This window comes from Zonotrichia leucophrys, chromosome 4 (assembly GCF_028769735.1).
Source record: "Zonotrichia leucophrys gambelii isolate GWCS_2022_RI chromosome 4, RI_Zleu_2.0, whole genome shotgun sequence".
Lineage (NCBI taxonomy): Eukaryota > Metazoa > Chordata > Aves > Passeriformes > Passerellidae > Zonotrichia > Zonotrichia leucophrys.
The window spans coordinates 43,537,460-43,552,170 of NC_088173.1; the positions used below are offsets into that span (position 1 = coordinate 43,537,460).

The following is a 14,711-nucleotide window of genomic DNA, read 5'->3' on the forward strand; positions in this document are numbered from 1 at the left end:
TCTAAGGGATTGTGAGGGTCTCTGAGGAACTTTGAGAGGCTCTGAAGGGCCATGATGGACTGTGAGGGCTTCTGAAGGTCTGTGAGGGGCCGTGAGGGACTCGAAGGGGCCATGAGGGATTATGAGGGGCAGTGAGGAGTTCTGAGGGGCTCTGAGAGACTGTGAGGGATCTAAAGCTCTGTGAGTGGTTCTGAGGGGCTCTAAAGGGCTTGTGAGGGTCTCTGAGGGACTTTGAGAGGCTCTAAAGGGCCATGATGGACTGTTAGAGGTTTTGAGGGGCTGTGAGGTGCTCTAAGGGGCCATGAGGGATGATGAGGGGCAGTGAGGAGCTGTGAGGGATCATGAGGGGTTCTAAAGTGCCATGAGGGACTCTGAGAGATTTTTAGGTGTTCTAAAGAGCCGTGATGGACTGTGAGGTGTTCTGAGGCTCTGCAAGGGTCCACGAGGGGCTCTGAGTGACTTGGAGACGCACTAAAGGGTTGTGGTGGACTTTGAGGGGCTCTGAAGTGCTTTGAAGGGTTCTGAGGGGCTCTAAAGGGACTTTGAGGGGCCATGAGGGTCTTGGAGAGACTTTGGGAGGCTCATAAAGGACCATGATGGACTGTGAGGGATTCTGAGGGGACATGAGGGGCTCTGAGGGATTTGTGAGGGGCTCTGAGGGGCTGCAAGAAGTGGTTCTGGAGGCCATGAGGGACCTTGAGGGCCGTGAGGAGCTCTGAAGACTGTGAGGGGCTGTGTAACAAAATATTTCAAGAGATTACGGAATCCTTGGAAAAGCTGACAGATCCAGATTCATTGTCTTGTCTGACAGGGTAAGACTACAGGAAAGTTCTGCTGTTGTTTACTGGAGGGATTTTGTCAAAATGCATTTGAATTTGAAGTGTGTTAAAGAGAATAAATGTTTGAGACAGTAGTGCTGATAAAAATGCTTTTAAAAAGCATTAGAAGAATGGGACAAAGGAGAAACTAATGACAACCTATTGAAAAATTAGATTTGGCCAACTGGGAAGGAAAATCTGAGTATTCTCAATTTCTAAGTCTTCTAATCCTTGTAACATGTTGCAAAATATTTTCAATGTTTTGTGGCTAGTCTCTTGTACTTGTATGGGAGTTTATATATGAAGCATATGGACTGCTGAAATAGTCTTCATGTAGACAAGAAGTTAATGTTCTGCATTATGATCATTATTCCAGTGTATGGAAAGTGTACTGGAAGTGATGTACACTGCAGTAATTTGATTATGAGGTAATAAAATTATGAATCAAGGAAATGAGAATCTGCTTGGAAAGCATTACTTGTGTCTTGTTAGCCAGAAACAAATGACATAGAGTTGTGTGGGCTTAGCTATAATCTGAGGGCCCAGCAATAATTGAGATGTCAGCACTTTTAGCTTTTTATGTTATTCTGTGTGAAAGAAAAAAAAGCAATGATTGGTTCATCCCTAAGAACCCAAAGTTGTAGATGGTAATTTGTTGCATCATTTTTTCTTAACCTTTTAAAAGTATAAAGCTGGTGATTGTAGTTTTGCTATGGTAAATGATTGTTGTAGTAGTAAAGCAGGAAAAAAATGGGGAGAAAGAAGGTAAAACGTCTATTATTGAGGGCAAAGCTGCTTTTTCCAACCAGTGTGTCCAGTTTTACCCCTCATGCACTCAGATATTTGTTGTTTGTTAATGTTTTTACCAAGACATGATTTTTTTCAAAGATACTTAAATACTAAAACATAATTTGATGTCTTTATGGGCATATCCTGATCCCAGGAAAGGATGTGCTCTCAAAGACATATTTTTGTCTTGGCATGTAGCACAGTTGTAAGGAGGCTGATTTTGATGACATCCATCTGTCGCAGATTAAAATAGGTTGGAATCAGGGATTGTGAAGCGAGTGATAAACAGGGTGACCGAAAAAAAATGCATTGGAATGGATTGGGCAAGTGAAATAAGTGGCTGGAAGAGGGAGGGGTTTAGGATATTCTCATGATGAGAAGGAGCGAGTCCCAGCCCGAGGGAGTGCGGGCTGTCCTCTACCTCTGGGCTCTGTTTTGTGTCACAGACAAAGGCAAGAGGGCTGAGGTGTTCCACATTCTGTTGCTTAACAGTATGTCCCACAACCTGGCTGAAAAATAAAAGCTTATTTTCATAGAATTTCTAAATTTTTTTTTTTTTTTTTTTTTTAACGAGAGCAGGCAGTTTAGGGGTGGGAATGTTTGCAGCATGATCCTGGATTTGGATACTCAGCCTTGAGTACTTCATCCGCTTTGTTCTAAGGTTAGCTACATGTGCAGTGCTGCCCACTTTGAGCATAGGCATCTAAAAATAATAGATCTACATCTGTAAATAACATTTATACACATCTGTAAACAACATGCATAAATACATAAATAAGACAGAAAATTATATATATAAAGAGATTATATATTTATATGTAATTCTCCAGAAAACTACAATTAGCAAGTTGATGCATTTATGTTTCTCTTGTTGACAATATCAGTTACTATGATTTATGGTTGTTTGGGGTTTTTTTGTTTGTTTGTTTGGTTGGTTTTTTTGGTTCTTGCTAAATTTTGAATGTCAGCAATTATTGCTCTGTTTTGCTCACTCTGACAGGTCTGAAGTTCTTTTGTGCCATTATAGTCTAATTTAAATATGCTAATTAATGCAGATACAATTCAAACTCAGTTGTTTAATGGCTTTATTCTCCTGCAGCATAAAATGTGGAAACCTTACTCCACTGATGAGGTTCTGCTCTGGTTTAAGCAGGGGCTAATGGGATAATTTTTTTCCTCTCTTTTTGCAGTCTGACAGCAATGCAAGCTTTCTCCGAGCTGCCAGAGCTGGCAATTTGGACAAAGTTGTGGAATACCTGAAAAGTGGAATAGACATTAACACCTGTAATCAGGTAAGATATTTCATGGACACAAGCTTGTAAGAGTGAATTGCAAAACACCTGGGCACTGTAGAGATGTGATTTATCTCTTTATCCTGCTGAATGTGACGTGCTCAGCCCATGGATTTTCCTTAGCCGTCCCACGTGAAGCCCCTGATCCCCTGAGAGCTCAGGTGTGGGAGCCTGAGGCTTCCCCTGTTGTTTTTGTGAGGTCTCAGAGGGTAGGTAAGCACTTGAGTGGATGTAGTTGTAGCTGCCCAGATAATTCGTGCCCAAGCAGATTAAAACCTTGGCAATCACCTGCACTGGCAGTGCAGCTCTGGGTACTCTCAGATGGCTATAGGGGTAGCCATGGGCTTTCACCTTATTCCACAAAACTAAATGTGTTGTTATCACTGGTCAGTAATATCTACAATATAACACAAAAGATACTTAAATGTTGTGCTTAACATGCTCTCTCTCCTTTCAAGGAAGTTATAACTGCTGTAAAAGTACACTGTTAAAGTTTCACCATTGATGTGACTGTAATGTGACACAATGTTTTGGCTTGGCTCTTTTGTAGCTCTGTCATATAAATCCAATTACTTTGGCTTCATAGCTTAGGGACCTACGTTTGCAGCATTTATTTAAGTGACTAAAACCATCAAGTTTAATAAGACTCTAACTGTGACTTAAATATGCAAGTAAGTGTCTGCATCAGTTCTGGGAAGTGTCTTGGCTTTCTAGTGAAACAACTGCAGTTTCTTTGATGGGGAATTTGACAGCTCAGGCTTTTATGGTGCCCAGCTTTCCCCTAACTCTTAGCCAGATTTGATCACAGTAGCCACTAACTGGACAGTGGTTATGCCATTTGGAAGTAAAATCCCAGAATTATGACCACTATTTTTTTTTTTTTTTTTTTTTTGGGTGGGGGGGGTGTGGAGAAAAAAAGACTAACTGGGGGGATCAGGAGTGAAATAATCTGAAATGTTTGGTGCTATCACCCTCCCTGCTGAAGGAAAGCTGCAGATGATTAAAGAAGGCATGTGTCAAATGGAAGCTGGGGCACAGGAGTGAGAGCAGATCTGTTGGCTGTGCCAAGGAATTTAATGATGAGGAGAATAAGAGCTGGGGCTTTTCATGTTCTGCTTGTTGAAAACATACAGGAATGTTCTCATCTTACTGTCTAGGAGAAAGTTTCCTTTAAAACACTTACTGTAAAGAAAAACTTGCTGAGTTTTATGGGATGTGACCTGGCAAACTTCAAGTTTCCCAGTTAGGAGAGAGTAAAGCTAGACTCAAGTTCTTGTGTTCAAATAGATCCCACAAGTTTTCCATCTTTGTTATAAGCACCAATATTAACAAAGAGATTTACCCCCAAGACAGAGCACAGTTAATATGATAACTACTTAGGAACATTACAAGGTTTTTTTCCCAGTGTTCATATTCTCTTACTGGTTATGGGAGGAATATGGCAAAAGTTGCTGCAGATTTATCCTCTGTGGAAAGTGCTTCCCACCTGCAGCTGGTGACAAAGCTCCACTTGTGCCATGTAGGGGAGATGAAAGCTTTCACCATCCACTGAGCGCAGCCAAGCACTTCAGCTTCTGGCAGACTCCAGTTCTGGTGCCATATTAAATTGCTTACAGAGGTTTTTGTAACCAAGACCCTCCTTGCTTAATGCTTCCAGTGATTAAGCATCACTGGTGTGTTGTAAATTTTATTGGGAGTGGGATCAGACTCCCTCTGCTAGAGGTCAGGGAATATTGAGTAAGCCATGGCAGTCTTGAAGTTATTCCTCCTCCTTTGTCTCCTCCTCAGGGTTTGGAAGGGGTGTCTGCGTCATTGTGTTCCAGCTGTCTGAGGGGAGAAGCAAACACAGTCTGTGCAAAATGCAGGGGTGTGTTTTATTTTTAACAGTGAGATATCTCAAGGCTCTTTTAAAAATGGAGCTTTGTATGTGCAGGGTATTTTTCCTCAGTAAAATGCTATTTTTAGATTAGATCTCATACAAGAAAACCATACATAATGTTAAAGAGAAGCTTTCCTGAATGGAGAGAACACCAGGAGATTCTTTCTTCAGTTTCAATGTTTTTTTCTCACATCCTGAGTTTTCAGAGTGATATATCTTTATAGATAATCAAAGTATTTTCCCAGTGTAACTGTTGCCAAAATACAATGGAGCTTAATGTTTCTGGATATACTGAACACAGAGTAGTTAATAAAACAATTATATAGTTAACAATTAGACATGACTTAAATACGCTTTTTTGAATGCTACCAGCGTAACAAGTTCACCTATTATAGTATTGCCCTCTTGAATCCGAGTTCAAGCACCATCATCTCTTCCAAAAATCATAAACCAACTCTGTTTATTTCTGAAGAGAGTTAAAAATGTTAGGGGACAAAATTCTCCAGTTTTATGAGGGGTCCCTTAAAAAAGTCCAATTGCGGGTATTTTATGGGATGTATAACCAATAGCAATTGTAAATATGTTTCCTTTAAAGCTGCATTTCTATGCTACAAATGTAGTTTTTTAGGATATGGTTACTGTTTCTAGGTAGCATAGCAAGAGAAAGCTACTTGGTACTGCATCTTGTTCAAAATGTTCTTAGCAAAACAAATGTTGCACTGTGCATTTGTGCAACCCAAGGTTCTAGCAGAAATTAGACCCCAGACTCTGACTGAGTTCATCAGCTGCCTGCTGATTTTTGAAACTGAATTGGGGATCCAAAGGCAGCATAAAGTAACGTTTCTCCATCTTGTCTCAGGAGACCTGTCAGTTTTCAGGGTGATGTCTTGGAAGAAAAAATGTGATGGGCGTTGGCATTAGCTTTGAGCAAGTCTTCTGTGCTCCTCTGTGAAGTCTAATGCCTTGAACAGATCAGGGTTCAGCTATGAGGTTGCTCTGGGGGCCTCCATCTCCAAGGCTTTTTGAATCTCTGTCAGTTTGGCTTTTGCTCTCGTTTTGTTGGCTTCCTTTTAATTCAGCTGATCTCTATTCCTTCGGTGCCAGAGAGGCAGAGCACAGCTGTTCATTACTCCCTCCCTCCCTCCTTCCAAGGGGAAAGGCACTGCCTCTCCCAGCAGTGCCAGTTATGGTCTGAAGGAGCCCTGCAGCATAATGAGGTCAGCAGCACCACCTTTGATGTCACTCTCTAGGTTAATTCAGTTTCTTGACTTCCTAGACTATAAAGCAACATAAAAGGAGAATTTTCATAACCTGATTGTTTTTCTTTTTTTCCCCCCACTGTCCACTTAATTTCTTTGTGATATTTTTAGCAAGAACTTCGACAAACATTTGGCCTTCAGAAAGCCATGCCCAGCTCTCTAATGTACCCTTTCCCAAATCTCTCTTGAAAAGAGGTTGCCACATGCACATTCTACTTCCCTGAGAGATTTATTCAGAGAGACTTTACAGAGCCATCTATTAAAGAGAGAAAAGTATTTGAGTTTAACAAAGACTGTGGTACTTCTTTCTAGTTTCTGCTTCTGCTGGCAAAAGGAGTTAGTGCCACCATACAGTGTTAATCACAAAAGCTTTTTAATTTTCATTGTGTTTTGAAGTTATGCTTTGCAATTGGGCTGTTATCATAGAACCTTTTCCCCACTTCCTTCAAATACTTTCTTTGCCCTATTTCTATGTTTCAAGTTCTTTATCATTGTCACTAATTCTCACCAGCAGAAGGTGACTTGAGCTTTCTAGGACTGCCAGGTTATCGTCAGTTAGAGCTGAGCTTAGAGGGAAGGGTGTAAAAGCTCACAGAGCACTGATTTGGCTGATTTAGAATGTCCTGTGAACTGCTGGTCGATCTGATGCACTGCCAAGACATAGCTTTTCCATGGTGTCATTTGGCTTTGGCACAATAGGGTTAGGTGGGAATGGGAGAAGCTATGGGATCTGGGTGATGTTGCAGAAGGAATAAATGGCACAGCAGGATTGGTGCTGAACCAGGCAGTGATGGAAGAGCTTCCATTGCATGAGGACTGCTCTGTGAGGCACCTGAACACAAAGGCACAGGTAGCAGGGAATTTGTCTGGGTGATTTCCAGACAAGAGCAGTGTCAGTGACTGTCTTATGGGGAATAAGTGTAGGCTGGTGATTTTTAGAATGTCCAAGGGAGTGGACATTCCCTTGGGAGTTTTCCAGTGCAGTGAAAATACCAAGGGTGGCCCTGCAGGAAGTGGTGTGAGCAGTTGGTGGTACATGCACATTTGTAGCACTCCATGGGACAGAGCATTGACGTCTCTGCCTTGGTGGTAGAGGGGAAAGGGAATTGAGGGAATCAGGCACTGCAGGGAAGAAACACTTGTAAAGAACCACCAGCTTGCAAGGCTTAGTATTAGGTTGTTTTATGGGAGTTAATATCACCAAGGAGTCTCCAAAAGAATGGCAGTTATGGCATATGCAGGCTTTGTCCTTATGTGGCACAGTTTTGCTTAGCAGACAACTAATTTCACCCTCCCCAACTTTTTGGTGGGCAGGGGAGAGAAAAAGGGACATGTCAGAAACCTTTGTTGTTCTGAGCTACAAAAATCCAGTTGACAGGAACGGAGGAGTTGCATTGATTAAATCTGAGATTCCATCATCAGAAGTAGCAGGGATCAGCCACGTGGGCTGGGAAATAATTGCAGCGTTGGTTCTGATTAGAGAGAAAGAGAACAAAAGTTGCTTTAAGGCTTTGGTTGTACTGGTCCTCAGCATTTAATGTGCAGGGCTTGCTACTCTTTACCCCAGCTTGCTTTATTTAAGGAATTATGGAATTTGAATGTCTATAGTCCTATTTTTAAGATGGAGTTTGTTCCTGTAAGCTTTTTCTGGACCTCAACTATTCCTTTTTCTCACGTCTTAATGCATTAAAAACAAGTACTGTGTTGTGAGGAAACTCAGTGAGTGCAGCAATATCAACTTTCAGGTGCTTAACATGACATCAACAGATACGTGGCTCAGAGGTAGGAATACAAGTATTTTCAGAGATTAGCACAGGGACAAGCCTTGCTCTCTCCATATTTTGGCACATAGTAGACTAAAACAGAGGCTTATCCTCATCCTTTTGTATTCAGAGGCATTTATGGGCCATGAATTTTGCAGTTTCTCTGCTGTTTTTTCCTAAAGAGCGAAGAAGTTTAATGACATGTTGCAATGCATCAGCTGTGTACACTGTGAGGAGGACAAGCTGCCCTTCAGCTTCCCATGGAAAGTGCTGATGAGAGAATCTGCGAGATCAGATACAGAACGGGTCTTTGTTCTTAAACAGTGAGGAGAACACTGTGCTTTCCCACAAAATACTAGCTCAAAGCTCTCAGCCACTGTAGGTAGCAATTATGGTTAGTTGATACTCAGCTGAGATTAAAAACCAAGAAAGACCAGAGTTTTCTGAAACATGTTCAGCCTGCACAATATTCCCTGACACAGACTGTATTCCTCATCTGTGATTATGGTCAACCTCACTGCATATTTCTGGCTAAGGATTTATCCTTGACCAGGGCATGGAACTACTGCTATCCCTGGGCTCTGCAGCTCCATAGTAAGAGTGTTTCCTCTGGAATAAGGATGTTCTGGCTGCTGTAGCTTTTCCCACATAATGGGGTTTGAAACCACATTTCTCATTAACATTTCCTGACTACCAGGCTGCAGAAGGGTGTTCCTCTGCTTTTGGCAGCCTGTGACCATGGCCTTCCTTTAGTTCCTTTGCTTTTCTCCTAGTTCCACTTCTGAATCTGACCACAAAATCTGCCTGTGCTGCTCACATGGGTGCAGAATCAAATGGAGTTAGTGCTGAAATGTGTTTGCATTGCTGTGTCTGAAGCCATTGGACAAACTCCCATCAAATACCTCCTGTGAAGTGCTAAGTGCTTTAAAATCCCACTGGAAATTACAGGCTCCAGCTGCCTCTGTGAATGGATAAATAAAAGCCAGAATGTTGCCTGTTTATTTCACAACTGAAATGACTCTGAACTGCTCAGAGACAAGCAAAGTGATAAAAATTCCACAGTGCTGAATTTGCTGCTGGTTACTCAAACACCTGAGTATTGCTCCTGATGCCTGCAATATGGAAACCAGGAGAATGCTGGAGGGAATGGCAGTGTTTGTTGCTGTCACCTGCCTGATGTAGCATGAAAAATACCTCAGCATTGTGAAAAACAGGCTGGCAATTCAGCTACAATAGACTGTAATTTAATTTTTTCCTTGGGTGGAAGGGGGATACTAGGAAGAAGGAGATCAAGTTTCCATGGCAGGAATTTATATGAGGTAAAGTATCCTGTTCGTGTTTAATGTGGAGAGGATTTAGATGCTGACTTTCTTAGGTTACGTTTTCAATAATCCTCACATTTATTTAATTAATTTTCTTTTCCTTTTTGAGATTAGAAAACCTTGAAATTTAGTGAAGACTTGCTCATCAAATATGAGCAGAAGTCCCAGATCAAGGATCAGTTTGCAAGTCAAAGTGATCAACAGCCGTTTGGGCTTGTTTGTGCTTGTGGGTTTTCATTTGATACCAGTTATGCCAGAGGAGATAGCAGGGTTCAGGATGGTTACATCAGCATGGAGTAACTCTGATTGAGTAGACACATCCCATGTAAATTTGGCTAAGTCCTGTGATTTCTCAGTATTAATAAAATCTCAGCAGGCTGGATAAGGTTACAGCAAAGTGAGGCAGAAAAATCAAGGTTTTAAATACTTGGCTCCATGGAGATACCCAAGGTAGTAGTCTGTGATAATGAGAAGTTATTAGAAAATAAGCAATCTTTTTTGGATACTCACGAAATGCAGTTTGGTTTGATGTATTTGTTACTATGAGAAAAATGTTCTGGGAGAAGTTTGTCCCACAGAGCCTCAGCCTAAATAGCCATGTCCAAAGTATCTGACTTATGCAGACAGTCAGCTCAGAGATGTAAAAGCATTCCAGCTCCTAAGCTTCCCCTGATCCCAGGGCGAGGTAGGAATGTGTATCTGATATTTGTAATGGATCTTGTGCTTACAGAATGGGCTCAATGCTCTGCACCTGGCAGCCAAGGAAGGCCACGTGGGACTGGTGCAGGAATTGCTGGAAAGAGGCTCGGCTGTGGATTCTGCCACTAAGGTAAGTGATGCACGTCTCTGAGTTTATCCAATACATATGGCAAATACAGACAAAACCCCAAAAAGTACAAAATAAGAGAATAATGTAAATACTGCACAGATATTTAAACTGTTATTTCTGTTATGGCCTGGGAATTGGCTTTGCTGAAGTTCATTGGTAGTAAATGAAGAGGAAAATATAATTTGTGGTGTAATACAGGGGAAGCATTAGAAGTTTTTAGCAATGTCAGGTTTTCATTATTTCCAGTGACATGTCCTCCTTATTTGAAGGAGAATTAGTATAGCTCCAAGCAGTAGATTTTTTCCAATCTGTGAAAATCAGTAATTGACTTTATAATATCCAGTGTCTTTTACCCGTGGGCACAATTGGAAAAACACCAGTGGGATAAATTATTTTCCCTTTAGCCTTTCCATAGCCAGGCACATGCACATGAATGCTATAAAAAAACCCTGCTGATTGAAATGATTCCTGAAAAAGGATAATTATAACTTGTATTTTCCCCTTCCCTCTAACAGAAAGGGAATACAGCCCTGCACATTGCATCCTTAGCAGGACAAGCTGAAGTTGTCAAAGTTCTGGTGAAGGAGGGAGCCAATATCAATGCACAATCTCAGGTATGATGCTCTTTTCCCTTCTCACTTCTAAAAGTTATTTGGTGAGCTCTTGTAAGGTCTGAGATATTAGACACTGCTTCTAAACATCCAAGCCTGACAAATCAAGGCAAAATGAGGCATTCTCTCATAAGTAGAATAAAAGTAAATATTGAATTGAAGTCATTATGTTCTCATTGTGTGATACAGGAACTCCTGTGGTTGGTGATAGAAAAATTTCTGAAACAATTTCTGGAAGAAAGCTAGGAATTACTAAAAGATTCCAAAGGGTATAAATATTTGAGTGGAATTTGGTGAGCAGTAACAAAGTAAATAATTTCTGAAGGGTTTGATTTTTACCATTGCTTTTTATGGTTACTTTTTGGCTAAAAGATTGCTGATAACTTACTCTAGGCTTCTGAATTCCTTCTGTATCAGAGAGAATTTCAATCAAAAGTTTGTGGTGTACATTTGAACTGGGGAAAATCCTCTTGTCCTGGCAGGAAAATCAGCTGTTAAAACTGCCCTCTTATTTGCACTGGCATGAAATTTGTCTGGTGTTCTAAAACACTCCAGAGGACAGGGTGGTGTCCCTTACCTATGATTTCCTTTGATTAGGATTAAGAACCATTTATCAAATGAATAATTTGATCAATGTTCATAAATGCTGCCTTAATTATAGCAACTGTCTGTAGCTATAAGGGGCTGAACAGGTGGTATAGATGATAAAGAAACTGCATCTTTGTGAAGCACTTGGCTGGTGACATCTTCGGAAAAAAAAAAAAATTTCCTGGCACTAGCTCCACACCTTGCTTGCCCAGACCTGGGAAACTGGGACCTGGAGCCTTTCCTCTTGTTTGGTGTTACAAATTCACCATGGACAGGCTAAGGTAAGTGGAGAGCAGGAGATGAATGAACTGCTTTGCAGAATGAATGTTTGTCTATTCCTTTAGCACATTTTAAAACAAGAGAAAAAAACTGAAAAATCCTTTAAGTTGCCCAACTCCAAGATTTTAAAAATATTTTCTTTATTATGCTTTTTGCCCCAAAATGATGGAACAACTCTCTCAGGACAGCTGATGGTCAGTTGCTCCCCATGCTCTGTTCCCATTAAAGATGAGAAATGTAGTTCCTTTGTTCAAAAAATTTAGCAAACTCCTTTCATAATGAACAAGCTGGATGATTTCTTCATATATTTGCCAGCCTTCTTATGTATATTAGAAGAAAAAGTCTTTATTGTTTTGAGCATGGTAAGAGAAATAATTGTTAAAATTAATACTGTCATGAAGCATTATTCCTCAAAAAGTCTAAAAAGTCTCCCCAGATAGCTTTTCCTTATGCTGAAAAAATAAATGAGGTTTTCTAAAGTAAAAAAAAAAAAAAAAAAAAAAAAAAAAAAAAAGAAAATCCAATTAGAACTGGAATATGTGTTTGTGGATATTACTTTTTGTAGTATTCTAGTTTTGAAGACATTTATTGTTAGCACTGGATGGTTTGTATAAGGTGCTCAGAGCTGTTAACAGGCATTTGCTAATTGAGATAATGGAGTTAATCTGATGGAGGACATTTTCCCCATTACTGCTCACTGGTTTCCTCCAGGCAGGACGGATTGGAACTGCTGGCTTACAGATGTCCTGCCTTTGTGCCTTGCTGTCTCAATTAAACAAGTCCTGTTGACTTGACTGGGAGCAGGAGTCCTTAATGTGGTGTCATCCAGCTTAGGGGCCTTTGGGTTGTATCTTTCTGCCTTGCTGTGCTTTTCCAGAAGAGATGGATGACATGGGTAAAAGCTGCTTCAGGCAGATACTCAGAGGCTCTTGTTGCCACTGCCAAGGGAAACATTCCAGTGGAAGGTGTCCCTTAATTACAAAGGAACTTTTTAATGCTCCACGAATGGAATGAAGCTGATGAATGCTGCCTTTCTGCTCAAGGTTGCATTGATGTGTCAAGAATAACATGGCATAGAAAATAAAAGTTACAGAGAAAAAACCAGAAACTCTGAAATTAATAAAGAATAGACATGTGGTTTGATAACAGATGAAGCAAGGTTCAAACTTCAGCTGGTCAAAAAAGAAAAAATATGAAATTAGATAGGAAAAAAGGAAAAAGAATGACTGAACAGAATGTGTTTGAGTTCTCAAAAACTTGAGTTTTCTTGTCTGGAAAGATGTCACTGATAAAAAAAGGTAACAAAAAATGTATCAGGAAAGAGCTCAATTGAGAAAGTGAGAAATGAACAAAAATACACATTATAGGTAAAATGGAACATAAAAGTGAGAAATTATAACTGAAATGCTCAACTTCTAATTTTTACATTTTCCCTCAATTCCATTTTTAAAAATAGGTGCCCTGTTGTCACCCTCAAATCTTTTAGCAGCAGTTGTTGCTACTGAGGGTATACTGCATCTTCTCCTTGGTATCTCTGTTATTTCACACTTTTTATTTTTTAGTTCCCTGTGAAATGCCCTTTGCTGGTAGTGATTTAGTGCCAGCAGAGTTACTCTGGTTGCAGCATCACTTTTTCTTTAAAGAATTCAGTATCTGTCAAAGCCATTCTCATTTTCAGTGATGACAATTTCCCATAGGGACAGAATTTCTTCTTTGAGGGTGAACAGGTAGATAAAGGAGAAGTTGCGACTTGAGCTTGTTCAGTTTGTTGTTTTTTCTTTAGTTTTCTCAATTAAATGGCGTAAAAACACTGGCCTTCATCAAAACTTACAAGCAATGACATCTGAAACACCACACTCATTTTCCAGTTCCTTGCAACAGCAAAATAACAGCATTATCTCAGGAAATGCTATTAAATCTACTGAAACCACTGGGTTTACAAACCCCATCTGTGCTATCTGAGGCTGTTGAGCATTTTGGGCTCTGATTTTATAGATTTTGGGTTTCTATTAGATTACTTTGCTTTGCCCTTCAGCTTTATGTTGGCCTTCAGAGATGTTATTTTGTTCATCTTCCTCTTTTAAAAACTCTGTTCCTTTTGAGCTAACATGTCATCACTGCTATTTTTAGAGAAGAAATTTCTATTTTGATGCAAAGCCTAATTGCACAGTGATTACTAATTGAGTGACTCCACTTCCAGTTGCGTGCGTGCCGTTTGAGAGCTCACATCTTCCTGGAGCATGTTTCAGGCAGAGGCTGGCACGAGGGCACACCCACAGTGGCCAAAGATCTACAAGATGCGGCTCTTTGTTGGCATATTTCCACCTAGAACCGGACAAGAGTGGATTTTTTTTTTTTTTGCTCAGTTAGAAGTGCCTCCTGCTACAAATATTAAATAGTAAATATATTTATATAATTAGTATCTATAAGCCCCTGTGGTTGACTACATACGTAGTTCAGTGGGCGGATCTAGACAGGTATCATCCGGTGAAAACTCAATTTTTGCAACTTCTCTTATTGATTTGACCATTATTTTAGTCCTGTGTAGATCTGACCAGGCTGCTCTTGTTGATAATACAGGGATGGTGTGAAGGAGAAAACACAGTAGGTAATGAATCCACTGGGGTGTTCCAGGTGTTCCTTTGAGCTTTGTGTTTCCTTGAGCAACAGATGAGGGTCTGACCCATGGATTGATGATTGATGCCATACATGCTGAACTATGTGTTCACTGGGGTGGGTGATCCCCTAGGTACTTAGGAATTTCAGTGGGACATTCAGGCAAAGTCTTCAGGGAGCATTGGAATGTTCCGTCCGGCAGACCTATGGAAGTGGAATTGGCCACTCATTTCTGTCACATCCACCCACACTCATGCCCCCATCACACACCTTCACTGAGTCCAGTGTTACCCTTCTTCCACAGCTGCATCATCTCTCCCCCCCCAAACCTAGTACTAGTTGTTGCTTGTGCATTAGAAAAGTAACTATTTTTTGTGCTCTTCCTCTCAATGAGATTACATTTCAACATATTGGGAATTCTTACATGAGTTCTTGAATTTTTTCCAGGTGGAAGAAATATCACCAGATTTAATCAGTCCAACCCTTTCCTTTGACAAATCACTCTTTGTTCCTGTTGCTTTCTCTTTAAGTCATCCTGGACCATCTGACTCATGTAGAGGCATCAGAGATGTCCAAACACTGGAAATCATCCTTCCAAATGTGCTGATAGCCTGACTGCAGCAATCCTCATAACTGAGTGTACCTACAGACTGTCCCTGCAGCAGT

General features: G+C 40.6%; 1 protein-coding gene across 43 annotated transcripts in view; it reads left to right on the top strand.

The window, feature by feature from the left end:
- ANK2 (ankyrin 2) overlaps positions 1-14,711 on the top strand; it is a 273,565-nt gene that overhangs the window by 153,741 nt on the left and 105,113 nt on the right. For all 43 annotated transcript variants that reach the window (XM_064711446.1, XM_064711448.1, XM_064711467.1 and 40 more), the window contains 3 exons: positions 2,798-2,899; positions 9,853-9,951; positions 10,467-10,565. In XM_064711446.1, the coding sequence (XP_064567516.1) occupies positions 2,798-2,899; positions 9,853-9,951; positions 10,467-10,565 (300 nt within the window). The remainder of the gene's footprint in view (positions 1-2,797; positions 2,900-9,852; positions 9,952-10,466; positions 10,566-14,711) is intronic.